At 41.2% G+C, this 11,417-nt stretch overlaps 1 protein-coding gene across 2 annotated transcripts; it reads right to left on the reverse strand.

Annotated features, from left to right (window-relative positions):
• Window positions 1–3,315: 3,315 nt before the first annotated feature.
• Window positions 3,316–7,316, reverse strand: CB3H15orf48 (chromosome B3 C15orf48 homolog). Of its 2 annotated transcripts, XM_045449859.1 has the most exons (5): window positions 7,197–7,316; window positions 7,017–7,078; window positions 6,759–6,844; window positions 5,852–5,912; window positions 3,316–3,707 (listed from the first exon to the last, which is right to left on the reverse strand). In XM_045449859.1, exons 2-5 carry the CDS (start codon window positions 7,050–7,052, stop codon window positions 3,639–3,641), a joined length of 252 nt encoding a protein of 83 aa, XP_045305815.1. In that variant the 5' UTR covers window positions 7,053–7,078; window positions 7,197–7,316; the 3' UTR covers window positions 3,316–3,638. The 2 variants fall into 2 exon arrangements, with proteins under 2 accessions (XP_045305815.1, XP_045305816.1); XM_045449860.1 differs by lacking the exon at window positions 7,197–7,316 and having other exon boundaries at window positions 7,017–7,190.
• Between the last annotated feature and the right edge of the window lie 4,101 nt (window positions 7,317–11,417).

The following is an 11,417-nucleotide window of genomic DNA, read 5'->3' on the forward strand; positions in this document are numbered from 1 at the left end:
ATTATAGAAAAAAAAGAAATAAAATGTTTTCATTTCTCAAAAAAAAATACAGCTATAAAGGACATTACAATTAGAGAAAATGGAAATGGATTGTATGTAGGGTGATACAATTGAATTAGTGTGAATCTTCTTAGGAATGATAATGGTATTACAGTTAGCTATAATGTCTTTCCCTTAGGTATAAGAAGCTTTATGAGGTGTATACTCATTTTCAAAGAGTTCATTTTATTTGTTTATATATTTAAATTTCTCTTTATTTATTTTGAGAGAGAGAGATCACAGCGGGTAAGAGGCAGAGAGAGAGAAAGAGAGAAGAGTGAATCTCAAGCAGGCCCCACACTGTCCCAGCGTGGGGCTCAATCTCATGAACTATGAGATCATGACCTGAGCCAAAATCAAGAGTTGGACGCTTAACTGCCTGAACCACCCAGGCACTCCTTCAAAGAGTTCATTTTAAAAGAGCATAATAATATACGGAAAGATACAGCGAATGTGGCAAAATGTTTGATTAAAAGTTGTGAGTATTCCTTGTACTGATTTTCCACCTTTTCCACATATTTGAAAATTTTCAAAATAAAACATTTGGGGCAAATGCTAAGAACACAAGCAAAAATAAAATCAGTGTTGAAATTTAATTATCAATATTGCTCTTGGGGTTTCTTCCTTCCAAACCTGCCGCCCTCCATTGTCATGTTCATCCCTTAAAGTTACTGCATTTCAATCAGGTTTGTGTTTTAAAGTTGAAAGGTTACCCCTCACAAAACACTCTGCAGTTTGTTCTCCTAGTTGGCCAAACTTCACAAAGTTGTTCATTTTTATTTGCCTAAAGGGTACCATAGTGCACTTTAAAAACTTAAGCAAATAAAATTTTGCTTCCTAATTGGTACAGGTAATACCGTGAGATCAACCACTGGAGATTTTCATCTGGGAAAATGAGGTGATAAGGAATCACAAAGGTTGGCAGAAGTAGTCTTGTTTTAATCCTTTCAGAATCGCCAAGTGTCTAGCAAGAGCTAGTTATTTTTTATTGCCGGGAAGGTGATAGGAATTTAGCCCTTCTCTCAAATTTCTATTATATTCAGATGGGAACTAAAACAATTTTTTTTAATTATTATTATTTTTTTTTTGAGAGAGAGAAAGAGCTGCAAGGGATGAAGAGGAGCAGAGGGACAGAGAATCTCAAGCCAGGTCCATGGTCAGCGTAGCGTGGAGCTTGATACGGGCCTCAATCCCATGACAGGATCATGACCTAAGCAAGAGCAAGATCAAGAGTTGGACGCTCAACTGACCAAGCCACCCAGGTGCTCCTCAGATGGAATTTTTTTTATCAAAAAAATATTTTTTTAACGTGTATTTATTTTTGAGAGACAGAAGGAGACAGAGCAGGAGCAGGGGAGGGGCAGAGAGAGGGAGACACAGAATCTGAAGCAGGCTCCAGGCTCTGAGCCATCAGCACAGGGCCCAACGCCGGGCTCAGACCCACGAACCGTGAGATCATGACCTGAGCCAAAGTTCGATGCTTAACTGACTGAGCTACCCAGGAGCCCCTCAGATGGAAAATTTTAAAAGCATGTAAGATCTTTATTTAAAAGAGGTGATGACTTATTTCACTTAGCATCACACTCTCCAGTTCTATCCAGAGAAAGACAGATACCATATGGTTTCACTCTTATGTGGACCCTGAGAAACGTAACAGGAACCCATGGGGGAGGGGGAGGAAAAAAGGAAAAAAAAAAAAAAAAAAAAAAAAAAAAAGAGGTTAGAGTGGGAGAGAGCCAAAGCATAAGAGACTGTTAAAAACTGAGAACAAACTGAGGGTAGATGGGGGGTGGGAGGGAGGAGAGGGTGGGTGATGGGTATTGAGGAGGGCACCTTTTGGGATGAGCACTGGGTGTTTTATGGAAACCAATTTGGACAATAAATTTCATATATTATAAAAAATAAAAAAAAAATAAAAAAAAAAAAAAAAAAAAAAAAAATAAAAGAGGTGATGAACACCCAAGAGAACTGAAAATGTATGGCTACACAAAAACTTGGACGTGGCTGTTCACAGCAGTATTACTGATGTAACAACCAAAAAGTGCAAACAATCCACATCAACTGATGGATAAACAAAATATGGTACGTCCATACAACGGAAAATTAGTCATAAAAAGGAAGAAAATAGTCACACATGGCACAACAGGGATGAATCTTGAAAACATTATGCTAAGTTAAAAGAGCTAGAGACAAAGGCTACATAATGTATGATTTCATTTATGTGAAATGTCCAGCATGGGCAAATCCATAAAGACTAAGTTTATCAATGTTTGCCTGGGGCTGGGAGCAGAGGGGTCAGGAATAGGGGAATGACTGCTAATGGGTAGAGGGTTCTCTTTGGGGTGATGAAAATATCCTGGAGTCAGATGGTGGAGGTGGTTGTAAAATTTTGTGTGAATACACTAAAAACCAATGAAGTGTGCACTTTACATGGATGAATACTATGGTGTGTTCATAGCTCCTTTTTTTAATAAATTACACCTCCTTTTTTAAAAAATAACTTAATGAAAAGCAATTCCTACTTGGTCCCATTTTTTTTTTAATTTCATTTATTTTGAGAGAGAGAGAACAAGCAGGCAAGGGGCAGAGCGAGAATCCCAAGAAGGCTCCATGCTATCAGTGCAAGAGCCCCACTTGGGGTTTGAACTGACTACCTGTGAGATCATGACCTGAGCTGAAACCGAGAGTGAGATACTTAACCAACTGAGCCACCCAGGCGCCCCATACTTGGTCCTATTTTTAAGAAAAGTCAACGGGGAGCCCAGGAGCATGTGGGTTTGGTTGCACCTTTAGTCTCCAAGTCACCATTGGCCAGAGTCAAGAGTGGCCCTGGACTCTATCGTGCATGGGCAAAGCTCTCCATTCTCCCCTCCCCCACCCTCACGGGAGAAGCATGTTATCCTTGGCATCTGCAAGGCCGGTTTCGGTGTGCCCCACCTTCCTACGTTGTAATCCCAGCTCTTCCTTCCAAGCCAAATTGTCATGCAAGTCTCATCCCCCATATCTTCTTCATTTTCCTCATTGTGCTTACCATCTTTTATTCATCTCCTTCCAAAGTTTGGTTTTATTCACTGCTTTATCTCACCTGCACAAGAACAGGGCATAGCTAACAGCAAGGGCTCAATAAATTTCTGGTGAATGAATAAACTTGGAAGAAAAGTTTACACACAAATTTGCACTGTATGTTGTTTTAGAAAATGAAGCTCCATGCTTCAAAATAGGTCTTTCTTCCATAAAAAGACTTTCTCCTCTATTTAAATATGTATCTTTAAGAAATCTTGCACAAATAGTATTTTATTATAGACAATCTAGTTCACAAATCTTTATACACTTTAGGAAAATATTCAGGCATCATAAACATAAAAATTTCAATATGCAACATTAAATTTACAACAAGAAAATAAACACAAACTTATTTTTGAACTACGTGGTTATTGCTGCACTACCTTTATAATTCCTATCCAGAGTCCAAAAATGTAGTCAAGCCCTAAAAATGTAGCAGAAGCATTTCCGCACACTGGTATCCATAATCTAGTTTGTGCAGAAATGTTTCCACTAGATTCATAGAGTACTCTTTGGAAGAAAGAAGCAAGAGCTGGTCATTTGGTGGCCCTTCGGACCTTCTGCAACTCTTCAATGGGCTTCCATTGTTGGTTGATTGTTATAAGCTTGAAAAAAAAGAAGGAAAATACAAATGTTTTTCAGGATCTGTCCTTCATCCTCATGTCCCTTTTTAGGGTTTGTCCACACTCCCTTTTGGAAAGAGCATCACCATAATATTTGTAGTCAAAGAACCATTTCTTCCCATCTCTAAGAACATGCACAAAACAGTAATATGAGCTCTAAAAAGCCTTTGGGTTCCTGAGTGTTACAGGATCATCAAGAAAGGTCATATACATTTGCCCACTTTCACATAACAGGTTCTAGATTTCTAAGCTTCCTATGGCTTTAGGTGAATTATAAGTTCAAAAAGTGTGTCTGCTCCTGGTGAGTGGATGTAAAATGCTCTAGCACAGGGCTTGGCACACAGTAGGCTCTTAACCAAACTTCCTCATTGTAATTACTCAACAAAGGTACACATGATCTAAGTTATGCAGTAAGGGAAAAGGGATAGAGCTGTGGATAGTCCTTGACTTCCCAAAAACTCAAATTCAGAGGTTCTCATTTATCATCACAGTTACAGGACATAGGACATACCCCATACATATCATACCCCAGGACACAGGAGATGTAGATAGGTTTTTTTTGTTGTTTCAAAAATTTTTTGGAGGGCGCCTGGGTTGCTCAGTTCATTGAGCCACCAACTTCGGCTCAGGTCATGATCTCACAGTTCGTGAGTTGGAGCCCTGCATCAGGGGCTCTCTGCTGTCAGTGCAGAGCCCGCTTTGGATCCTCGGTCTCCCTCTCTCTCTGCCCTTCCCCCACTCTCAAAAATAAATAAACATTAAAAAATTTTTAATTTCAGTTATAGTTAACCTACAGTGTTATATTAGTTTCAGTTGTACAATATAGTGATTCGACGTTTCTGTACATTACTCAGTGCGCATCATGATAAGTGTGCTCGTAATCCCTATCACCTCCTTCACCCATCCTCCCACCCGCCACCCTCTGGCAACCATCAGTTTGTTCTCTATAGTTAAGAATCTGTTTCTTGGTGTCTCTCTCTCATTTTTCCTTTGCTCATTTGTTTTGTTTCTTAATTCCACATATGAATGAAATCATATGGTACTTGTCTTTCCCTGACTTATTTTGCTTAGAAATGCAGGTAGTTTTAAAGATTCTAAATGTCCCTCACTAGGTCAAACTCTACTATTTGAAAGTTTTGTTTAAAAAAAGCTTTCCTGGGGCGCCTGGGTGGCGCAGTCGGTTAAGCGTCCGACTTCAGCCAGGTCACGATCTCGCGGTCCGTGAGTTCGAGCCCCGCGTCGGGCTCTGGGCTGATGGCTCAGACCCTGGAGCCTGTTTCCGATTCTGTGTCTCCCTCTCTCTCTGCCCCTCCCCCGTTCATGCTCTCTCTCTGTCCCAAAAATAAATAAACGTTGAAAAAAAAATTAAAAAAAGCTTTCCTGACAGATCTGAGTAGTGTTGATTCCAGCAGACTCAGAAATATAAAAAAGTCTTTGCTATAGTCTTAAAAGAATGAGCAACCATTAGGTGATTTTGCATAAAGAGAACGCCACTCCTGTTTTCAGGAGCTCCTGTTATTTATCACAATAGACCTTGTATTAACCTTGGATAAGCAATGGATACAATGAGATAATATATTACAATAATGATGAAAGTTAATATTTAAGTACGTACTATGGGCTAGGCACTATGCTAAAGGGCGTTATGTATTTTACATTCTTTAATCCTCTTAACTCTGAGGTAGAATCCTATTATTGAGCCCAGTTTAGAGATTCTGAGAGCCTCAGAAAGGCCAGGTTGTCCAAAATCACCTGTGAATAATGGAACAAGGATTTGAACGAGATCTTCAGAATTCCATAGCACTCCCTTTACCACTACACTCAAAGGCACCCTGAAAGTGAAAGGTATCTTTTAAAGTTATTTATTTATTTAGAGAGGGAGAAAATGAGTGTCGGAGGGGCAGAGAGAGAGCATCCAAAGCAGGCTCCACGCTGTCAGCATAGAGCCCAACGAGGGGCTTGAGCTCACCAACCACGAGATCATGACCTGAGCCAAAATCAAGAGTCAGCTGCTTTACTAACTGAACCACCCAGGTGCCCCAAAAGGGAAAGGTATTAAATCCATTTTGCTGACAAGGGTGCTAAAGCTTGGGGTAAATGTAAACCACTTTTTAATTTAGCAATACCTTGCTAGGTACATTAGGATCCACAGTTTCCCAAGGTTCTGGATTTTTTTTCCGATCAATGCTAAAAAGTAAAAGAAAGCTGATTAAACATCAAAGTAAGTAAATTTAAACCAACTCTGACAGTGGGTCTATAAACATGCTGGGACATCACAGGACAGACCTAGACTGACAAACAGGCATATATCTGTTAGTTCACTGAAATTAATGGAAGGTAATACTTAAGGGAACTTCACGATTTGGCTCAAACATTAAGGATCGATTCCTCTGCAGGGTGAAAGGTCTGTATTCCTTTTATTGGGCTGAACTGGAGAATGTTCCCATAAGCTGAACAGCAATGGGGGTGGAAATGCCAGGATAAATGCAAGCAAAAACGTTCTTGCCCTGGTTTCTGGGACAGGCAGAGGGGCCGGGCTTGAACTCTGTAGATGGTGAACTCCGAGGTGCAAGGCCCCTGGGCCAGAGCCTGGCATTACCACACTCTCCAGCCCTGCACTGGACCAAGATCAGTTTCAAGTTTCTTTCTTCCTCATATTCCAGGATATATGGTATTTTACCTCCCTATATCCAGAGCTGAGGTTAGGTTCACTATAGACAAATGAATCTGTAAAGGCCATTTAAGAACTTTAAATTTCAAAACTTAAGTTAAAAAAAAAAATAATCAAACCTTGCTGAAGAAGAGGAGGGTCAGTGGATGAAAGGATACTTAGATACAAGGAACAAACTTATTCTATTAATATCATAATTCAAGGGTCTTCTGATATCAGGCTGCTTTCTAGTCCCAACTCCAAGTTGACAATTTGACATTCTTATCCTGGGGGTAAAACTAGGAAACTGACACCATGCATTTCATATGCGGAAGGTCAATCTAGCACTGCTAAAAACGTTTGTATAAATGATGGCTACTTACATCACATCAGTCTTTTGAAGGGAATATACTGCAAAAGCCGAAGCTCCACCCGCTGCTGTGGTCATGATCAGCACCAAAGGAATAAGCTAACAGAGAACAGGTTTGAGGGTGAACATTCCCATGTTTCAAAGTAAAACATGTGACATATAACAGAATAACTATATATCATCTTATATACTTTCTTCAAATTTTGCACCATCTTTTCATCTTTAAAAATTAATATTTTAAGTCAAGAATTTCAATTGCTTTAAAACTTACTTCCTTCTTTTTCCTCAGGAGTTGTAAAAGGTTCATGATGACTTCAGTGTTGAATGCCAAATCTAGAATTAAAAAAAAAAATCCAAGATGCTGTTGAAAACTTCAGCCACTAAGGAAGGACGCAATCTGGCGGGCTCCAACCGGCCAACGTCCTCCCCAAGGCAGCCTGAGGCAGCTCACCTGGGAGGCGGGGCAGAGCGGCGCGCGGAGGAGGAAAACGCCCGGAACCGAACTAGCCCTCTGCGTCCTCACTTTATATACGGACCAAAAATGATGGGCCGGGCCAGGACGCTCAGGTCACGCGGGCCTGGCGGGGGGCGTGCGGAGCCTGACTCGCTTTCCCCTCCCGGCGCCCGGCTTCCGGGCGCCCCCTGCAGGACAGCCAGCTGGAGGACGCGCAGCAGCCGAACGCGGGAGCTGGCGCCCCCTGCCGTCCGGCGTGGTCCTTACTTGCCGCCCAGAAAGCTGAGGCTCGGCGTTGATGCTCCAGGTTGCTCCCAGCCGGGCCCAGCGCCGCCAAGAGAGCGGCACCGAGAGCAAGCGGAGCTCTGATGGCCAAGGCCTGGATGAAAACCAAGCCCCCTAAAAGGAGGTCTGGAAAAGAAGCCGGAGAGCCGGGGTCTAGAGGGATGGAGGGGTGTGTGGCTCCCAGGAACAGGCAGGTAAATTAAAATCCATCCAATCACATTAAAAGCTCTAAAATAATATGTATCTCCACATATGGAGATAATTATAATTAAATGTAAAATTCACTTCAGAACTCCCATGGTGTCCTGATTTGTTCCTTAAAATATTTTAATTTCCATCCCCCTCCCCCCCATTTTTCTTTTTTTTTTAATGGAAAAAATCAGGTGAGGGAGAAGATACAGAGAGAATCAGGTTTGGAAAGGTTTCCTTCTCAGAGACGACTCAGTCCTTGGCGTCGTCTGGAAGTCTCTTTTTAACTAGCAGTCTCGCCTTGCACAGAGCATGCAGGCAGCTGCAAAACCACAGAAATAATGCTAACAACTCCATTAAAGCAAGCCCATGTGCTAGACTCTGTGCCGGAATCGTCTCGGCATTTTTACAAGGTGAGTATGCTATATAGAGGCTCAGAGATGCTCAAGTCACATAGTAAGTGGTGGAAATGTAATCAGAACCCATGCCTATCTGACACCCAACACCCCTGTTCTTTCTGCATGGTGGCACTCTTAGATACTGCAATTAAGCCAAGAACACAAGCACCGTTATTTTAAAATAGTTATTAAAAACAATTATTTTTAAATTGTTTGAGGCTCAAGCTACCAGTTAACGTTAAAAGGGAAACACCTTCATGTTCCCTGGGAATGATCGGACCCAAGATCTGTTTCAACTCCCTTTTAGTTTAAGGCTCAGGCTTTGCAGTGAAATGGCCCAGAATTCAGAGCCCACCCCTGCTACACTTCATTAGCTGAAGGACTTTGAGAAAATGAAACTTAACCTTTATGAGTCTCAGTTTATATATCCGTAAAATGGGAACAAACCTAGCAGGGGAGGCAGTTGGAAAAAATGTTAGAATGTATGTAAAGCACATCAATAAATAGTAATTACTATTTGCAAAGATTTGTTTTGTTTTATATAAGGAAGATCATAAATGTAGCATCACACCCACTTATTCTGATAAGGATTCTCCCTATGTAACCCCAGAGCTGTAACTGGAGACATTTTCTGGTTGGTTAGGTTCAGTAATCAATACATCAAAGAAAACTCAACGTTAATTCTCTGTGGTTTGTATCGAATAGAATCAAAGGAACCTTTTAATGCTCCTGTGGGATTTCTAAAACTACTTTTGTCAGAAGTTTCTTTAAAAAGTGTCATGTGTTTCCAGGAAGGAAGGGAGGAAAAAGGAAGGGAGAGAGAAGGGGAAGGAGGAAGGAAGAAAGAGGTAGAAAGAAATTTTACAAGAATGTATTATGGCCCCCAAATTAAAATTAGAGTGTAGCTCACTGATGTCTGTAAACTGCTTTGCCAATGCCGTTTCTTTTCAAAATGCAGTACTGTTTTGTAGTAATCTAGGCATTAACCTGGGGACAAGGGCACAGTAAATTTAAAAGATTAGTAAGATATGAGTCCCTTACTTCAAGGTTCTTACAATTTAGTGCCTGTAAATAACCCCAGGCATGATGTGGCACCAAAGGCAGGTGAATAATTCCACCAAGGCGGTCTTTGAGAAAACTTACGAAAGGTGAAGATGTTTATTTGGCAGCAGTTAAGGAAACCAAATGCAGACCAGATATGAAAGAATATTAAAGAAGTATTGTTCATTTTGTTAGGTGCGATAATGATATTATGTTTATGTTAAAAAATACCCCCCCTTTATAGAGATTATATGTGAAAATATTTAAGGGGGAAACATCTTTTTAAATCTTTTTAATGTTTAATTTTTGAGAGAGAGACAGAGAGACAGAACATTAGCAGGGAAGGGGCAGAGAGAGAGGGAGACATAGAATCTGAAGCAGGATCCAGGCTCTAAGCTGTCAGCACAGAGCCCGATGTGGGCCCGAACTCATGAGCTGTGAGATCATGACCCGAGCCTAAGTCAGCCACCCAACTCAGGTGGAAAAAAAAAATTTTTTTTTTTTAAAGTAAGCTCTAGGCCCAACTTGGAGCTTGAACTCACAATCTCAAGAATTGCATGCTCTACCAACTGAGCCAGCCAGGTGCCCCGTAAGGGAGAAATATAATGACTGAGATTTACTTTATTTAGTTTTTAAACGTTTACTTATTGAGAGAGTGCAAGCTGGGGAGGGGCAGAGAGAGGGGGCTAGAGGATCCAAATTGGGTCTGCTCTGACAGCAGAAAGCCCAATGTGGGGCTTGAACTCATGAACCATGAGATCATGACCTGAGCTAAAGTCGGAGGCTCAACAGACTGAGCCACCCAGGAACCCTGACTGAGATTTACTTTAAAATATTTCTGCTAAAAAAAAACAAATGAAGCAGGGGCACCCAGATGGCTCATGGCTCAGTCCATCGAGCCTCTGACTCTTGTTTTCAGCTCAGGCGATGATCTCACACTTCATGGGTTTGACCCCCACATCAGGCTGACAGCATGGAGGCTGCTTGGGATTCTTTCTCTCTCTCTGTCTCTCTCTGTCTCTCTCTCTGTCTCTCTCTGCCCCTCCCCCACTTGCACTCTCTTTCTCAAAAATAAATAAACATTTAAAAAAAACACAAATGGTCAACTTTAGTAAAATATTAATTAGTCTAGGTGGCAAGTATGTGGGAGTTTTTTATACTATTCTATGTTTGAAAATGTTCAGAATAAAATGTTTTAAAAATTACAAATTGTATACACAGATATAACGTACCCATATAACCTTTAAGATCTGCTTATTTCTATTTGCGGCAATGAGAATTAGACCCAGACAACCACACTTACCTTCCTTTAAATTAATGCCATTTTACTGACCTTGTGGGAGCTTCAAAGTCAATATGTAGTTTGTTTTTTTCCAGGATTATTTGCAGGCACAGCTCCCACCCTTCAAACTCTGGCAGTCCCAAAGAACCCACTTAGGACACTCACCAGCATCACTGTCCACATCTGCTCCAAAGCCTATAATCCCTTCAGGAAGCCTCCCCACCCCACCTTAATTGCCAGTAACTTCTAGAATCTTCTCTAGCTGATGCCCTTTACAGGGGTGTTGAACCATGGCTGCTTGGCTCCCAGTCTAAGCATTTCAACTTAGATTTTAATCAGCCCAGCTTAGTCTTTATAAGAAAAATATTTTTTGTTGAAATTCTTTCTGCCCATCCTTCAGTGTCTACCTAGTTACCAGGTTTAGTAAAAACTGCATTTGCTTAATTTTGGAATGTCTGGGAGTACACTATATTGTTTATGGCTGTTAATTGTGGCTCAGAAAAGAGTTTGAGCTCAGTGTATAGGGAAAGCTGTTCACACTTCCCAGGTGCTCGGAAGCTGAAGTATTCTTTTCTCACTGATTAAGAACACAGCTTTTACAAGTTGCCCAGAGCCATCTTCAAATCACATTAAAACTGATCCAAAGAGGGGCGCCTGGGTGGCGCAGTCGGTTAAGCGTCCGACTTCAGCCAGGTCACGATCTCGCGGTCCGTGAGTTCGAGCCCCGCGTCGGGCTCTGGGCTGATGGCTCAGAGCCTGGAGCCTGTTTCCGATTCTGTGTCTCCCTCTCTCTCTGCCCCTCCCCCGTTCATACTCTGTCTCTCTCTGTCCCAAAAAAAATAAATAAACGTTGAAAAAAAAAATTAAAAAAAAAAACAACTGATCCAAAGAAATCCTTGATCTGACTTCATTATTTATCAAGTTTTTCAATGAGAGGGGACACATGGTTTTTGTTCTCAGGGGGCTTCCAAAGTTTTGTTGAGAAGTTACCATTACAATTTAAAAAGACATTTTCAAATCAAA

This window comes from Leopardus geoffroyi, chromosome B3 (genome assembly GCF_018350155.1).
Source record: "Leopardus geoffroyi isolate Oge1 chromosome B3, O.geoffroyi_Oge1_pat1.0, whole genome shotgun sequence".
NCBI classification, from domain to species: domain Eukaryota; kingdom Metazoa; phylum Chordata; class Mammalia; order Carnivora; family Felidae; genus Leopardus; species Leopardus geoffroyi.